Source organism: Aricia agestis, chromosome Z, assembly GCF_905147365.1.
Source record: "Aricia agestis chromosome Z, ilAriAges1.1, whole genome shotgun sequence".
NCBI classification, from domain to species: domain Eukaryota; kingdom Metazoa; phylum Arthropoda; class Insecta; order Lepidoptera; family Lycaenidae; genus Aricia; species Aricia agestis.
Window position 1 is genome coordinate 21,854,756 of NC_056428.1, and position 19,183 is coordinate 21,873,938.

Sequence of the window (19,183 nt, forward strand, 5' to 3'; positions counted from 1 at the left end):
TGTAACAAAAACAAGTGATAATACTTTAGGGTGTGTACGTTTTCCTTGTAGAGAGTTCACTGTGAAAGTAGCAGCTCTGAAAGACGAATTTTTTTTCTTTTGTATGAGCAAGGGCAAGTGTCACGAGTTTCCCCATACAAAACAAAAAAAAATTAGGTCTTTCAGCGCTGCTACTTTAACAGTGAACTCTCAACAAGGAACACGTACAAACCCTGTGTCGAGAAAATTGAATGCCGAAATCACCTACTTCGGAACTTCTGTAATAGGCTAAAAATTTACAAACTGATACGAAATATCCCATCAAAGACACAAATTTGACCCAAAGCGTGATCATGATGTTATTAGAAAATTATTAGAAAACTTTGGCCGGGTGATAAAAAGAAGACCCAACACTGCAAGTGCTAACCTAGTAAAAAGACATTTTATATAAAAAAAAAAAATAAGCTTCCTTTCTTCTATCAAACATGGCCAAGAAAATTAAAAACAAGCAATAAGAGATTTAGAATTACAAGAAGGAATTAAAGTAAAGCCTTGCGGGTACAGACTTGCCATTTTTAGGAGCAACGCCCGATGGAATTTGCGATGAAAAAACTATTTTAGAAATTAAATGTCCCATCACAGCATATAACATTGGCGTAGACGCTGCTATAACACAACAAAAAGTTACATTTTGGAAAATAGATAAACAGGGCAAATTAAATATAGACAAAAATCACTCCTGGTTTTATAAGGTGCAAGGGCAGCTCCATATTTCAGGTTACGAATATTGCCTTATTATTATTGATAGGCATGTAATGGTCTTCATTTGAGTCACTATCAATTATCAATATTAGATTGCAAAGTATGCATAGAAATGTGAATTTTGAATTGAGGCCATCTTGCTTTTCACCTACTAGTTCTATGTCAGTTAAAGCACATCCAAGAGGACCATGATGAGAAATTTCTTGCAACCTCTTATAAAAATATGAAACACTTATAATTCTTCTTCCGACATCAGGTTTCTTCTGAGGAAGTGCAGTTTCAACAATAAGCTTTTCAGCATCACATTCAGCCTCCAAACTACATAGTCCAGTGTCATGGGTACTTTTTTCTTCCAGCCTGTAAGTTTATACTTTGAGACATCGACATTTAACAACAGTTTAAAAACTGGATCACCACAAAATTTCATAAATTAAAATGATTAACTTTTCGATTATTGGGAAATAGGAATTAGGATAAAATTATACAGAACTCAATATTTAAAAAAGCCTTTTGCTCGTTTGCCTTCTAATTTCATTAAAAAGGTATACTAAAAATTTTATTAGGCTAATACGCTGCACTCCGCAGTAGGGGTGGGTCGTTATGTGATTTTTAACCGACGAAACAAGTTGTAACTGTACGACGCGGGCGCCCGGTAACGGTGTGACGTCATATCACAATTTCGGCGCGCGGGCCCCATACAATAAACGTGATTTTTTGCTCTATCTCAATAACTGCAACAGGTAGGCACTTGAAATTTTCATCAAGGCCTTAATTATATATGTACTTTAATAATTAATAATAATATTATATTATGTTACTAAACTTTTCGATTATTGGGAAATGGGAATTAGGATAAAATTATACAGAACTCAATATTTAAAAAAGCCTTTTGCTCGTTTGCCTTCTAATTTCATTAAAAAAGTATACTAAAATATTTATTAGGCTAATACGCTGCACTCCGCAGTAGGGGTGGGTCGTTATGTGATTTTTAACCGACGAAACAAGTTGTAACTGTACGACGCGGGCGCCCGGTAACGGTGTGACGTCATATCACAATTTCGCCGCGCGGGCCCCATACAATAAACGTGATTTTTTTCTCTATCTCAATAACTGCAACAGGTAGGCACTTGAAATTTTCATCAAGGCCTTAATTATATATTTACTTTAATAATCAATAATAATATTATAATAAAATAAAAAATTAAGGGGGGCTTATACAAAAATCACAAATTTTGGCCTATTTTGCACTATAACGGTATGTGTATTCATAAGTGAGTCCGATTAGTAACATAATATAATATTATTATTAATTATTAAAGTACACATATAATTAAGGCCTCGGTGAAAATTTCAAGTTGCCGTTATTGAGATAGAGCAAAAAATCACGTTTATTGTATAGGACCCGCGCGGAAAAATTGTGATATGACGTCACAAGCGGTCGCGGGACTGTTAGCGGGAATCAATATTTTTCGAAACTTTGAATGCCTATAAAATCAAAACTACAAAATATTTTTGACTGCAACAAAAACTAGTGTATTTGTATACATACAGGCTTTACTGTGACAAAATTTCAAGCAATTTGACATACCTAGTAACATTCTCAATTAAACCTTCCTGCCCAATTATTCCAGCGGGGCTAAAATGGTCGCTTTGTTGAATCATGAGACGAATCATAATATGATTCATTTCTCTAATATCGCAAAATGCAACTCTGCTTGCAATTCATTTTTGTATTTTTGCACTGATTTGACATTTGTCAGTTTTGACAATTCATTTGCTGAATTGATTGAGAGGAATTGCTAAATATTACCATTTTAGCCCCGCAGGGCTTAGGTATCATTAGGAGAGCCCATTTAACCAAAAAAAATTTGTGTTATTTTTTTTAAATGACAATATTTTATCCCATTTAAAATCGTTGCAGAAAGGTCACTCGCGGCGCGGGGGAATGAAAGGGGGTGACGCCGGGATGAGGCGCGCGCGCGGGCCTATAGCATATAGCCTTTTTTCAAATCGGACCAGTAGTTCCTGAGATTAGCGCGTTCAAACAAACAAACAAACTCTTCCCAATTATAATATTAGTATTGATATAAACTAATTAATATTTTTGCTAGGTAATCTGCGCGGAACTAGTTGGCCGCGCCGCCGGTATGCTCACATACCGGCGGCGCGGCCAACTAGTTCCGCGCGGACTATAGCAAACTCGCTGTCGCTCGCTAGGTCGACCGGTGCAGTGGGCGGCGAGCGCTAGCTGCGACTCCAAACGAAACAACGCGACGATCGCTCGACGGTACTTCATACCACCCAATGCAATAAAAACGTTACAAAAATCACTACTCTAATATATAAATACGACTCGAAACTAGTTATTCGGTTACTGTATGTAGCTAGTTATTGTAACTATAGTGACGTGAAATAACGCTCACCCCTACTCCGCAGTGAAGCCGCACCCTATTAGGGCCGGGAAACAAAAACACGGTCCGGCGCCGTACGACGTCGCGTCGTCGTGCCGTGATTTTGTGTCCCGGCCCTTACGGAGCATGTCCTTGAATAGAGCTGAAAGAATCGCGCAATCGCATCGCGCTCAAATAGTAATAAACTTATTATACCTAGCCTATCGTAATTGTAAAAATATACTTGCCTTTTTAAAATACTACCCGTCGCTATATTGCGATCGGCATTTGCTACATTTTCCACTGTGTTATTATCTAATTCCATCGTTTTCGGTCGACTGGAAAAAAATTAAATCATAATAATATCATAAAAAGGCTAAAATAGCTTGTAATAGATAAACTGGATCATAAAAAATACAATGAATGAGCCATGCTTTGGCACGAATGGGCCGACTCGACCAGAGAAATACCACGGACTCACAGGAAAACCGGCGTGAAACAGCCCTTGCGCTGTGTTTCGTAGTCGTGAAGGACGTTTGGTTACAACTTATAATAAGTAGATAAATAAACTTATATTACCTTTCCAACATACTACCTGCCGCTGGATCTGAATTGGCATTTGGTGATTCGTTTGGGTTATCAATAATTGCACTATCCATGGTTTTCCGCCGCCTGAAATAAAAAATTAAATAATAAAGGCCTAAATAAAACTTCAGATTCAAAGCAACATGAACTTATAGTACCTAATTATAGTACTTGTACTATTATTTATTCTGTGCTAATAGTGATAAAAAAAACCATAAAAAGTATTACGAAAATTCTCTGAAACTCGATCCATAGACTGATTGAATATTGATTTATCAGAACGATCCCCGACGCGCGACGCTAAAACTTATTTAGGCTAACGAAATTATCAACTTTATGAGTGGTGATTTTTTAACTTTTTGAACATTTATTTTGGAGTGCAAAACTCCAACATAAATGTTCAGATACAAAGCAAAATTATTATCAGTGATAAAATAAAACATAAAAAACTGTATTACGATTTACGAAAATCCTCTAAGATTCGAACCATAGGCCGATTGGAAATTGATATAATGTTATCACAACGATTGTGATAACATTATTATGTCAATTTCCAAGGTCTATGGTTCGAATCTTAGAGGATTTTCGTGAATCGTAATCAATCGTAATACAGTTTTTTTATGTTTTATTTGACACAACGATCCTGGCTATCCTAAAACACATTGAGAGTGACGAAATATTTTGATTCGGGGTCGTAATTGTTCGTTGTTTTTTTAATAAAGACGTACGCAACTAGAAAGTAGATAAAATTGAACTTACTTTTACTTCCATCATGTGTTTGTGGCTTTCACGAAGCTGTCGCTTTTTTGCTGGACGTCTTTTCTTTTTCTTGTCACCCATTTTTACAGACGCGCAATATAATTTCAAATATTTACAGAAAAATATTTACAGAATAAACTTAATATACTATAAAACAATGAGAAATACCTATATACAAATTTTAAGAACTAAACGCTTCAATTACACTAAATCACAATATCGGCAGAGCGAAATCCGTCACACGTCCACATAGCACCGCGCCTCAGCGAACACTGTCGGTTTTCATGCGAGAGAGAGAGATGTGAAATGTTCACTCAGAAGCGTGGATACATTTTTCGTTTGTTAGAAGAAAAATAAATATTGTGGGAAATCTAGATGTCAGAGCCGAAAATTAAATCGGGCAATCTTTGGATTTTTGTAAAAGGTATCAAATAAACAAAATTTTAAAGCATAGATTGTATTATTACTTTAGTTAGAACTGTTTAAAGTTCCCGAAAGATGTGACTTTGGTATTGTTACGTGCTAGGATTCGAAGGATTTGGAGAGAAAGACCTGGTGACTCTCTTGAAGACTTTATTAACACTGCACTGAACACTAGGTCACAACACTTAGCACTAAGTCCGAACACTAATCACTAGGTCCAATCACTAAGCACTATCACTGTCCTAGGTCGTAGCCAAGTCGCAGGTTTCACTAGTTCACTCACTATTGATCACTTGTGTTCACTCCGAAATCGCCTTGATGATCGCTCGAACCAAACTGACTAGCCGGGCTGGCCTGCGGCTCTTTTTATATGGCGAGACGAATTCCAGAAATTTCCCGATTCACGCAAACAAGTAAACAACCGTGGGAAATTTCTAGGAGGCCCGGGAATGTACCACAATAAAACTGCCGTCCCTGCGATAAGTGCAGTAAGTTGAATTTAATTTAGACCTTATGTACTCAGTCATAAGGTCTAAATTCAAACACGCTAACAAATAAAGGGTAAACACGTAAACAAACACTGGACCTTCCCAGAAGGTTCGAGTATGTACTTGCGCACCACGTGTCCGTATACCATGTACCGTAACACTACTCCCCTCTTAGAGATGCTCGTCCCGAGCATCATTGTTACTGCCATGGTAACGCGCCAGACGGTCTATGTGTACCACTTTGAATGTCCCTCTTGGTTGCTTTTGAATCCTGTAAGTCACGTCATTCAATCGGGTAACCACTTTGTATGGGCCGTCCCACTTGGTCTGCAACTTTGGAGATTTGCCTTTTCGGCGAGTTGGGTTATGCAGCCACACCAGTGACCCTTCTTCGAAGCCGCTTGTGTTCGATTTCCGGTCGTATCTGGTCTTCATGTTCTCACTTGACTGTAACCCATTTTCGCGAACCATGGCGTGTATATAACGCATCTTTTCCCTTAAATCGCAGACATAATCTGGTACGGTCTTTGGTTCTTCCGGTGATCCTCCTGTCAAAAGGTCTACTGGTACTCGTAGTTCTCTACCGTAATTGACATACGCCGGGGTAGCTTTTATGCTCTCATGCTCGGCGGTACGGTACGACAGAAGGAAGAGTGGTATATACTTGTCCCAGTCCTTTTGTTTGTCATCTACCAATTTCGCCAAATGCCTCTCAAGGGTCTGGTTAAATCTCTCAACCATTCCATCAGACTGTGGATGGTACGCGGTGGTCCTCGTTTTATGCATTCCCAAAATTCTGCACACTTCCTGGAAGACCTGCGATTCGAAATTCCTGCCCTGATCGGAATGGATTTCTAGAGGCACACCAAAGCGAGATATTACTTCTTCGACTAGCTTAGAAGCAACTGTTGTAGCTTCCTGGTTTGGTATGGCGAACACTTCGGGCCATTTGGTGAAGTAATCCATGACAACCATGAAATACTTGTTTCCTGATTCCGTTACAGGAAATGGCCCAGCTACGTCAACTGCGATTCGTTCCCACGGTGCGCCAACGTTATACAAGCGCAGGCTCCCACGGCTCCTTGTCAGTGGTCCCTTCACTGCAGCGCAAGTAGTGCATTTGCGGCACCAATCCTGTACATCATCTCGACAATGCAACCAGTAGAATCGTTCTCGCACTTTCGTTAACGTCCTCTTTACTCCTAGATGACCTCCTGATACGCCATCATGCATTTCACGGAGAACATCCGGTACTCTCGTTCTTGGGACAACTATCTGAAGATGGAACTCTCTGCCGTTGGTCTTCTCCCATTTCCGGTAAAGTATTCCGTTTTGAAGGATCAGACTGTCCCATTGCGCCCAGTACGCCTTAGTGACAGCGCCAGTGGGTGCAACCTCACTCCAGATTGGCTTTACGTCATCCCGTTTCTTCCATGTGATGATGTGTCGAAGGTCGTCATCTCTTTCTTGAGCCTCTCTCATACCATCATTCTCCCATGGACCCAAAGGACTTGTTTTCGTTAACTTTAACGTTACTTCATTAGATTCCTGCTTAACACAATGTTTGCAGTCTTCTGAACACGGCCTTCGTGAGAGTGCGTCGGCATTCCCATGCGACTTTCCGCTGCGGTGTTCCGTCTTAAAGTCATACTCCTGGAGTTGTTCTATCCATCGAGCTACTTGGCCTTCTGGGTTCTTGAATTGTAGTAGCCACTTCAAGGCTGCGTGATCAGTTCGCAGTAGAAACTGTCTGCCGATGAGATACTTGCTGAAATGTTGTAGCGTCTTTACGACAGCCAAGAGTTCTCTTCTTGTCACACAGTAGTTTCTCTCTGGCTTAGATAAAGATTTGCTGAAATATGCAATTACAACTTCTCTTTCACCCTGTTTTTGAGATAACACCCCTCCAATGGCCGTGTTGCTTGCGTCCGTGTCGACTATAAACTGACCTTCAGGTTGTGGATACCCCAGGATTGGTGTTTCACACAGATGTTTCTTTAGTTTCTGAAAAGAATCTTCGGAAGTCTCGTCCCAAATAAACTGTCGTTTATCTTCTGTCAGCCGATGTAATGGCTTGGCTATCTCTGAGAATCCCTTAACAAAACGCCTGTAGTAGGAGCATAGGCCGAGAAATGCCCGCACTTCGGTTTTGTTCTTAGGGGTTGGCCAATTTTGGACTGCTTCTAGTTTCTCCGGGTCCGTCTGAATTCCATCACTGGAGATAACATGGCCGAGATAGTTCACCTTACTCCTGAATAAACGACACTTTTTCGGATTCAACTTTAACTTGGCCCCCTCTATTTTGGCGAAAACTCGTTCTAAGTTTCGCAAATGGTCCTCGAAGTCGCGGCCAACAATGATGACGTCATCCAAGTAGACTAAGCAAGCCTCTCCAACTAAGCCTGCCAGTACACACTCCATGAGTCGCTCAAATGTGGCAGGTGCGTTGCACAATCCAAAGGGCATGACGTTAAACTGCCATAGACCTTTACCGGTGGAGAACGCTGTCTTCTCTTTGTCTTTTGGATGTATTTCCACCTTTTTTTTTTTTTTTTTTTTTTTCGCCAAGAAATGCATTTACGCATTCCGCGGGATATGGGGAGATCCTGACGCGGATATGTGGGACTCACTCGAAAGCCCTACCCACTAAAACTTGGCGGTGCGCCCTCTCTCCGACGACGGAGCCACGGGTACGACACCGCGACCGCAACTCCACCAGCGGTCGTCTGCCTGGTGGTCGGCAGACCCCTCTTCGGAGGGGCGATTACTCGCCCCCCAGGCTAAACAGAGGCCCCAGTGCGGGCTTGTCTAGGCCATTCCTCTCCTTTTGTCGCGATGCGCGGGAGCACGTTGCGCATCACGACTCTCGCGGGGGCTCGGTGCAATGGGTGACGGCTTCCCCTTGCCGTCACCCTGAGCTCCCCATCTATGGCGGGAGGTTGTCGCCGTTGTGGGCGCGACGTCTCCGCCTGGGCCGTCTTCTAGAGTCGAGCGCCTCCCTTTCTCTCGTGCGCTCGGCCTCTTCCTTGGCAGTCATCACCTCCTCTGCGAAGTGTTCGACCGCCCTCCACTCCTCCTCACCGCACAGCATCGAGCGGATCAGTGCTGGCAGTGAGATGTCATTGCCAATGACAGCCCTGAGGGCCGTCCGTTGTCCACTCCAGGAGGGACAGGCTGTCAGGGTATGCTCAGCCGTGTCCCTATCCGCGTCGCAGTGATGGCAGCTTGGTGTGGATGTATTTCCACCTGCCAGTATCCAGATTTCAGGTCCAGGGTCGAGAACCATTTCATGCCACTCAAGGTATCCAGAGTGTCGTCGATTCGAGGTAATGGATAGCTGTCCTTCTTAGTGACATCATTGAGACGTCTGTAGTCCACACAAAATCTTGTGCTGCCATCTTTCTTCTTCACTAATACAACTGGTGAGCACCACGGACTTGCAGACGGTTCAATTATCTTATTCCTTCTCATGTCCTCCAAAAGGCCTTCAACTTCTTTTTCCTTTGCAATGGGTATCCGTCTTGCTCGTTGACGAATTGGGTTCTCGCTTCCGGTATCTATCCTGTGCTGAACCATCGACGTTCTTCCAAGGTCGCCTTCCTGACTGGAGAAGATATTCGCGTGGCGTTGTAAAAACTTCTTAGCTTTTATGCCCTGCGAATAAGTTAGATTACTCTTGCAGTCATCGAGTAGCTCAGTCACTATTCCATAGTTGCTGGTGTTTGCTGAGTCTGAGCCTGTGATCGAACTACACTTTCTCATCCAGACAACTTCCTCGCACTTTCCAATGACGTCACCTTTGTTCAAGCAGATCTCGCGATCAGCAAGATTCAGAACCCTGACCACAGCGTTACTGCTTCCACTAACAAGGGTTCTCGCCGTCATCAGTTTTTGCGCTGATGTCTTGGTAGGTGTGTCTTCGATCAACACGCATCTATTCAACTTCTTCTTTCCAGCTGGCGGTAGTTTCACCAGCACCCGAGCTTCCGCACGTCCAGGTATTATGACTTTCTTTACACATTCAACTTTCCCGCAGGCGCCTCCAAGGATGAAAATTTCTTCTTCACCACACTTGAAAACTCCGTCAGCGACATTAATTCTGCAGTTGTGCTTCTTCATGAAATCCAAACCCAAGATGCAATCATCCATAATCTCAGCCACGATAACGTCATGAGGGTATGAGGATCCCCCTACATTAATCGTAACTGACATTTCTCCCAGGACGGGTATTGGCTGACCGGAGGCAGTAAGGAGCCGACAGTTAATTCTCCTCTTGTGCCTTCTTGCGGTTTTTACCAGATTTGGGTTCACTATCGTTCTAGAGGCTCCTGTGTCTAGAGTCATTTTGCAATCCGTCCTGTTAATAGTCCCCTGAATCACAAGACTGTTCCCGCTGCATGCTTGGGAGATAACAGTTATCGGGGCTTCCTCCGTGTCAGCCAGCACTCGCCCCTTAGTCCTGGCTTTTATTCGTTTCCCTGATCCCGGGCAGGGAACGAGGCCCCTTGCTTTTGCAGCTCCTCCATTTGTTCCAGACGTTCCTCGAGCATTTTCATCCTTGCCATTTGGGTCTCTTTCTGCGGGCAGTTAAGCTGAAGATGGCCCCTCTCGCCGCACTTGTAGCACATGGCTCCAGAACTTCTCTTCGTAGGAGCCTTAACCTCCTTGACTTCCTCAGAGACCTCGCGGATCTTATATGTCTGCCGTATGTCACGCCGAACAGCCTCGACCTCTAAAGCATGCGCCAATGCTTCCTTAAGCGAGGTGTGGTGACGTAGCCTCACTGCAGCTCTGACCTCCAGGTCCCTGATTCCGTCGACAAATGCTTGCACAATATTCGTGTCGACCATCTTGGCGTCAGCTCCTGGGTGTGCCTTCTTGACGAGTTTTTCAATTTCCAACGCCCATTGTTGTAGTCCTTCTCCTGGGCGTTGGACTCTGTCACGCAGTTGGGCACGGAACACGTGCTCCAGGTGTCGCTCCCCGTATCTGGATTCAAGTGCCTCCATTAGGTCTTGAAACCCATTTCCTGTATGCGCTTCTAGGACCGACAAAGCTTGCCCTCTGAGCGCAACAGTGAGAGCGGTCAGGCGTTGTTCATCATTCCATCCATTGGCAGAAGCAACAGTCTGGAATTGCTGACGATAAGCATTCCAAGAAGTAGTGCCGTCGTATGGTGGCACTTTTACTCTTGGCCCATGTGCCACTCCAGAATTTCCACTACACGTCGCGACTCCCGTGGTTTCCAGGCGCACTACTTTTTTCTGTAGTTCAGTGAGGCCGGTTTTCACATTTTCCACATCCACTCCCAACCCGGTAACGCGTTCGTCCATTACGTCGACGTCTTTACGAAGCTTATTCACCGTGTCACTAACATCCTTTATAGCCAAAAGCGCTTTTTCTTGGAGGTCCTTTTGTTGCTCTTGTGACTCCTGCAAAGCGCCGAGCTTGCGTTCTTGTAACTCTTGCAAAGCGCCGAGCTTGCGATCATGTGACTCTTGTGACTCTTGCAACGCGCTGAGCTTACGGTCTTGTGCCTCTTGCAAAGCACCGAGCTTGCGGTCTTGTGATTCTTGCAGAGCCTGAATTAACTCAATTAGGCTTTGTAATTGGGGAGCCACTTGAGGGGCCGCAGAAGCTACGGGCGATGCATGGTGGCTGGAGCCAGTAGGCAGGGGTTGAGCAGACGGAGCTCGGTGGGCGGAGCTAGTGGGCGTGGCCTGAGTGGGCGTGGCCTGGTGGGCGGAGCCAGTGGGCGTGGCCATGCCCAAAGTGGGCGGAGCCTGAGGGGCGTGGCCAGTGGGCGTGTCCCGGTGGGCGGAGCCAGTGGGCGTGGCTTCAGCCAAAGTGGGCGGAGCCTGGTGGGCGTGGCCAGTGGGCGGATCCATGTGGGCGGGGCCAGTGGGTGGGGCCTGTCCCTCAGTGGGCGGAGCTTGGTCCCTAGTGGGTGTGGCCTCCGCAACTCCTCTCTCGGAGTCAATGGCAGCAGCTCGCTGCGCCCTTGTCCTGACACTCCCCTTAAAGTCCTCTCTCGGAGTCAATGGCATCTCCAAATCGCACTTCTGACACCAGTTGTTACGTGCTAGGATTCGAAGGATTTGGAGAGAAAGACCTGGTGACTCTCTTGAAGACTTTATTAACACTGCACTGAACACTAGGTCACAACACTTAGCACTAAGTCCGAACACTAATCACTAGGTCCAATCACTAAGCACTATCACTGTCCTAGGTCGTAGCCAAGTCGCAGGTTTCACTAGTTCACTCACTATTGATCACTTGTGTTCACTCCGAAATCGCCTTGATGATCGCTCGAACCAAACTGACTAGCCGGGCTGGCCTGCGGCTCTTTTTATATGGCGAGACGAATTCCAGAAATTTCCCGATTCACGCAAACAAGTAAACAACCGTGGGAAATTTCTAGGAGGCCCGGGAATGTACCACAATAAAACTGCCGTCCCTGCGATAAGTGCAGTAAGTTGAATTTAATTTAGACCTTATGTACTCAGTCATAAGGTCTAAATTCAAACACGCTAACAAATAAAGGGTAAACACGTAAACAAACACTGGACCTTCCCAGAAGGTTCGAGTATGTACTTGCGCACCACGTGTCCGTATACCATGTACCGTAACAGTATTTTTTTTCATCCAGTAGGAGTACATTATTTTATTATTTAAATCGGACAAGCTTTTCCAAATATAATCAAAAATCACATATATTTTTTTTGTGCCAATCAATGAAATACATACGTCTAGAAAACTGCACAAAGATGTCAAATTGGCAGCTGTCTGCGCCTTAATGAATAATAATATTTGAATAAAATAAAAATTAAAGGGCCCATGCCAAAAACACAATTTTGGCCTATTTTTTTCTCTTTAACGGTACGGAACCCTTTGTGTGCGAGTCCAACTCGCACTTGGCCGATTTTTTTTAGTAAAGGGATCTACGAACTACCCTTAAGATGGCAAAAATGCATCGATAATAATGGTACTTTGATTAATTAAATATATTATCAAAAAAAAAACGACTATATTCCTCCCATACAAAACGCCGATTTCATATAATGTAAGGATCTAATATATGTATTTTCATATTACGGTCTCGCTATATGTGACGCGCTTTAAATATTTTCCTTTTAATTTTAGGTGTGCGACATTCTGACTGAGCCAGGTGATAAAATGGCTTATAAGAAGTTGGCTGCTTTCAACTCAATTATACTAGACAAGACTAATCAAACGTGTATGGACTACGACTACAAGAATATGATCCAAGAACTCAGAATGGAGAAATGGGGACCTGCCCAGGAAGGAGGTATTGTTTTATATTAAGTATATTATCATAAAGTATTGTCGCGGTCTTTGTTACCAAGCGCTTCCAAAACGGCTGGACCGATTGTTTAAATTTTGTGTGCCTGGATAAGCGATTGTCATTACAGCAACCAGGCCATTCTGTTTCTTATAATCTATTTTTGATACCTGAAATAACATTGTATGTAGGTACCGTTCGTTATTTGGTATGCCAAATAACGAACGGTACCTACTGAATTGCGCCTAACGGATTTTCTGATATTGCCGTGACAATCGTCATCGTCTCCATGGCAATGTCTGGAAAGTGGATTCGAGCATAAAATTCCCATACCTTTAGGCAAACTCCGGTGAAATTCGCCAACAATCCGGTGAAATTCGCCAACAAACTGTTATGCAGTTTGGCGATTTGTAGTGTCTAAGAAAAAATGTAAATTTATTTTGGATTTATTAGTTCTTCAGTAAAATGTGGCGCCAAGATATTTTTAAAAACAATCAGTACACTTAGTACGATGTATTTTTAAGTCAACCGTTGCTTTGGAGTCAGGGAAAGGTAATTACTAATTTCACTAAATCTGAGCTATGTTCTGTTATGTAAAGCGCGAGCATTCCTTCAGCTATGCGCGATTTTGCTTTCGTCTCACCGTCATGCTTGAATTGTATAATCTGGTTACCGGATATATTTTGCATTTTTTGTTTGCTCTTCTTTGTTTCAGCATGTCTTGTTAAGTCTACTAATTTCGCTAGTAATTCTACTTTACAATATGTACAATATGCCTTCGGATCATCACCTCTAGGCCACGTAGGCCATTGAGAGGGAGCATAAATAATCACAATATCAACGCTTCTCTTAATGACCGCATGAACACTATCTACTGGCATTGTTGTGTGTGGAAACAAACAGTTTATTTGAATAGTGTCAAAATAAAAATATGTTTGTTTTTGCGGCAGCGCATTCAGCATTACAGTCTGTAATGCTGAATGTACTGTCGCAAAAACATCTTATTTTTATTAGGCTAGTTACCACTTTGCTTGCTCAGGGCATTCCAAGGCTTCTTCTAATGATATTTCGTCGTTAGAAGAAGCCTTGAAAATCATTAATTATATTTACATATTTTTATTACATGAAAATGAGACAGCACAGATGTTAACCACTGTGCATTCTCAGGGCACTCCAAGGCTTTTTCTAACGATACTTATCTTTAGAAGAAATCTTGAAAATTATTTATTACATATTTTACATTTTATTACCTGAAAATAAAAAAGCATAAAGGCTAGTTACTACTGATTTCTCTGGGCATTCCAAGGCTTCTAACGATATTTCGTCGTTAGAAGAAGTGTTGAAAATAGTTTAATACATTTACCTTAATTTATTTAATGAAAATGAGGAAGCACAGAGGTTAGTTACCACTGTGCTTTCTCAGGGCATTACAAGTCTTCTTCTAACGATATCTCGTCGTTAGCAGAAGCCTTGAAAATCATAATTATTATATTTACATTTTTTTTACATGAAAATGAGAAAGTATAGAGGCTAGTTACCACTGTGGTTTCTCAGGGCATTCCAAGGCTACTTCTAACGATATCTCGTTGTAAGAATAAACTTTAAAAATCAGTTAATACATTTACATTTTATTACATTATGAAAGACAGCACAGAGGTTAACTATGCTTTCTCAGCCCCCCTATCATTAACTTTGTCAAAACCTGAGCTAATCCGTGCAGGTATGTAAACAGTTGTAAAGTGAATGGTTCTGTTTCCGTATCATGTGCACTTTTACTTCTGAACGGTTTTAACCTGTAATATTTGTCTCTGAACTGGATTAAGAAATGTCAAACACGAACGTCAAATTTGACTAACGGAATTGTTTTTTTTTTTAGGAATTGAAATGGCTTAGCCATAACGACTAACGGAAAAATTGTAAATCAAGATGAAAATATAGTTTAAAAAAAGATTAATATTTTTTATTATAAAATATACTATTTTCTAATATAAAACGTGGTCAATGTAGGAATAGTTACTTTTGCACCGATTTATTGTATTTAAAGGTAATTATTATAAATGTGTAAATGGTTTTATTTATATTTTTTGGTATTTTATAAGCCCTTTATGAAAACACTGAGAAAATAACACTCCTTCATGTTTATATTATCACAAGCATGGCGATCTAGAGGAGAAAGAATTCTCTGACATTGGCAACTAACTGAGTCGGCAATTAAAAAAGAGAAGAAGAAGGAGACAAAAAAAAAGATAATTGGATATTGTTATTAAGTTTATAGAGATTATGTTTTATGCAAGAAATTGATAAGTTTATTATATCCTATACCTACTTGATACCTACGCTAAATAATCTACCATGAAAAAGTCTTAGAAATGCATCAAACTTGTGGATTACAATTACATGCATTACAACAGAGTTGATGTCATGAGTTGAACATAGTTTGTTGAACTTGAACTCATTCTTGAACACCTACGTTTTTTTGAGCTTTCAAATAGGTATTATTGTAACATAAACAGGCAATTTATAAGTTTAATAATCCCCTTTTTGTGCCTTGTAAGGCATTTTACATTATTAGTACTGTGTACGCTGAACCAAATATTTTTCAGGATAAAGGATGATTGCTAACACTGAGATACTATAAGTACTACATTTTATAATAAAGAATTGCAAGTGTAATGATGACGAAGTCCTAGGAAGATAATATATATTCACTCAAAAGCTTTAATTAAAAGAAATTTAATAAATACTCGTTTTTAAATGTTTTTTCATTTATTTTCTCACTTAAATATACCTACCTTAGATACATATTTATACACAGCTTTCATCAATAGGTACTACATTTGTCTTACACCTTATTATCAACCTAGTATCAGATAGGCAAGTGTTAAATCTCTTTTATATTATACTTATAAAAATATTTATACAGCGGAAATCTTAAACAAGGTCTTGTCACTTAAAATCAAAGAAGATGAATCAAATATCCCTTGTGTAAATATTAATTTATTATTATTAAAGGAGTTCAAATACCAACTTTTGATGAAAGATAAAAACAATATTATAATTTCAGACTTTTATTTGGCAAACCAATAACAATTAGAAACTGCATTGCAAGTTGCAACTATGGGAAATTGCCTGGGATATCTCAGACAGAGAGCGGTCAAGGGTTTTGTGTTCTTTGTGTTGTATTATGTTGTAGAATGCCTCCCGTGTGAGTATCTCTATATACTCACACAGGAGGAGTTCTGAATGTGTTAGAATTGCTCCTCAGTCACACACTGACTGCTCCAACGCAAATGCTTCAACGCGTGACCACTCTGTCTGATAGGTCCCTAAAACGACCACATCTTTTTAAAATGTATAATACATGAGGACTTACTAAAGTCCTCATGTATTTTAAATTTTAATGTAATAAGTAATATAAAACTAATATTATTATTATTGAGGTACAAAAGAATTTTTGGTACTTAATAATAATATAAGTTCCAATGAAAATATTATGTTTTATGAACAATAAGTATGTTTGTTATGCAATTTTTGTTATGTCTTTTTGGAAAAAGTACTATAAGTAATGTAGGATTATATTTTTGAGTTTTAGTGACTATTCCCATTGTATATTATATCATATTGTAGTCAAGAGAAGTTATAAATGAAAAAGTGCATATGAGAATTTAGCTAATTTGGATTTTATATTATCAATGATTTATTTTCTAGTAGTTTAGGTGTATGTGTGTGTGTCAATATTTATTCGTGAATATACATGAATCTAAAGTTTCAAAGGTTGTGTTCTCAAAATTCTTGTTATTGAGAAAGTAATACCTTTGAATTTACCTCTTTGGTGCAGCGTTTATCATGCATGGTTTACAAGGAAATAGTTTGTGAAATAACACAAAGACCTACTGCAATCAAAAGATTGTACGAAATGCTCCTAAGATAGGTTCCTAAGAAGTACATAGTAAGTTTTAATTTAATATAAAACTAATACTTATTATTATTATTGAGGTAAGTACAAAAGTATTTTTGGTAATACATAATAATATATGTTCCTATGATAATATTATGTTTTATGAACAATAAGTTCCATATGTTTGTTATGCAATTCTTATTAAGTAAGTCTTTTTTGGAAAAGTACTATAATGTAGGTTTTTGTTTTTGAGTAAAATTTAGTGATTTACACTATTCCCATCATATAATACCATATTGTCGTCAAGAGAAGAAGTTATAAATGAAAAAGTGCTCATATGAGAATTTAGCTAATTGGGTTTCTAATTGGGATTGATAATATCATATCAATTATTTAACTTTTCTAGTAGTTTAGGTGTGTCAATGTTTATCCGGAGCATGTTATACATACATCTAAAGGTTAAAAGGTTGTGTTCTGAAAATTCTTGTTAAAAGTAAGTAATATTGAATTATTTACCTCTTTGGTGCAGTGTTTATCATGCATATACCAAAATACTTCAGGTTTACAAGGAAATAGTTTGTGAAATAACACAAAAACCTACAATGCAACTATAAGATTGTACCTGTAGGTTTTTGGTGAAAATTCATACTTGTTTTACAGTAATTATACACAACACTTGTGTTCCTTATACCTTGTATGTGTTTCTTGTGTACTAAATCAATGCAGTCTTAGCTCATCGCACAAATGCAAACCTTATTGTTGACTAGACATATAGGTATACTACACCTCACTTATGTTATTATTCTGAAACCTCACTAACACTAAATGGATTACTAAGGTCTCTACGTCTTTACTTATGTATCAGTTCGTGATTAACTTGAGAATACTTAATCGTTTTCCAAAAATTTGGACACTTCGAATGTTAAGTTTTTTGGTTTTAATAACGAATTATTTTCACTAAAATATATGCTACAGACTAAAATATAACTTATTAAGTAACTAACCAACTAAATAGCAATATAATTTAAGACTAAAAAGTATGTAATATTAATAAATAAAATTACTAAAATGTAAACTATTCAGTAAAAGCTACTCGTTGGTTGGTGTTTATTGAATTGCTGTATTTGACGTAAAAGCAAGCGAGCTTATGTCAGAAGTGTTGTCATGATACCAAATGATACGAAATTATTACTCAGTTAACAATGGAGAAGTGAGTTTTGTGTCACGTGACCACTGACTGGCTGGAAAATAGAGGTCATGGTACCAAAATGCGAGCCAGTCAGTATTCTGGCTGGCTTTAAGAGCTCATGATAGAGGCCCAGGGCATTCAAAGGCCTCTTCTAACGATATGTTATCTTTAGAAGAAGTCTTGAAAATAATTTAATACATTTATATATAATATAATATATAATAATATAGATATATAACACTCAAGCAAGGGTGACTGATTGACGTAGTGATCTATCAACGCACAGCCCGACCACTCGACGGATCGGGCTGAAATTTGGCATGCAGGTAGATGTTATGACGTAGGCATCCGCTAAGAAAGGATTTTGATCAATTCCAACTCCAAGGGGTTAAAATAGGGGCTGAAAGTATGTATATAATAATCCTTCTTTACGCGAGCGAAGCCCGCGGCTTCGCTCGCGTTAAGCAAAAGCTCGTACATTTATATTTTATTACATGAAAATTAAAAAGCACAGAGGTTAGTTACCACTGTGCTTTCTGAGGTCATTCCAAGGATTCTTCTATGATATCTCTTTAGAAGAAAACTTGAAAATTATTTATTACATTTAAGTACATTTTATTATATGAAAATGAGAAAGCACAGAGGTTAGTAACCACTATGCTTTCTTAGGGAATCTCATTGTTAATGGAGATCTTTAAAATGATTTATTATATTTACATTTTATTGTATAAAAATGAGAAAGAACAAAGGTTAGAGCCAGTCCACACGGCGCGTTGCGTCAGCGTTGCGTCGACGCAGCGCTGCCGTTTGACGCATAGCCGGCCACACGGGCGCTGCGTCATCGCAGCGTTATTCCAACGCAGTCTTTAACGTTCCGTCGGCGCAGCGGGGACGCACAGTTGCGGATAGCTTTTTGTCAAAACATCGCAGTCAGTCTTTAGGAAAGCATGGATCGGAAAAGACGTCTAGCATTGCTCCTATTACTACGTCACCGCCGAAATTGAAGCAAAATCACAAGACGGTATTGGAGTCGGATTCGGTCCAGTGTTGCCACCTTGAATTTTTATAGAGCGCTAGGCCAAAAGTAAAATGTCGCTAGATTTCACAAATTTGGACCACAAAAAAAAAAACACCAAACAACTCTAAATTATTGCGTTAAAATACATATTCAAATATCATATAAAAAAAAACTAATTTAAATATAAAACTAACAAATATGTTATGCAAAAATTAGACAAGTAAGTATATTCGTTTCAACTTAAAAATATTTAGTACCTAACGTATAGGCAATGAAATAAAACAACATAACTATGTTCATTAGTTTTTAATTTGAAACTAATCAGCACAGTATAAATTTATATATAAATTTAAGTTTGTCAAAAGTATAATCTTCCATATCTTCATCAT

At 39.8% G+C, this 19,183-nt stretch overlaps 1 protein-coding gene across 1 annotated transcript in view; it reads left to right on the forward strand.

The window, feature by feature from the left end:
- LOC121739445 (putative serine protease K12H4.7) overlaps window positions 1-19,183 on the forward strand; it is a 99,329-nt gene that overhangs the window by 18,734 nt on the left and 61,412 nt on the right. Inside the window, exon 6 of the mRNA XM_042131929.1 lies at window positions 12,530-12,695. Within this exon, the coding sequence (XP_041987863.1) occupies window positions 12,530-12,695 (166 nt within the window). The remainder of the gene's footprint in view (window positions 1-12,529; window positions 12,696-19,183) is intronic.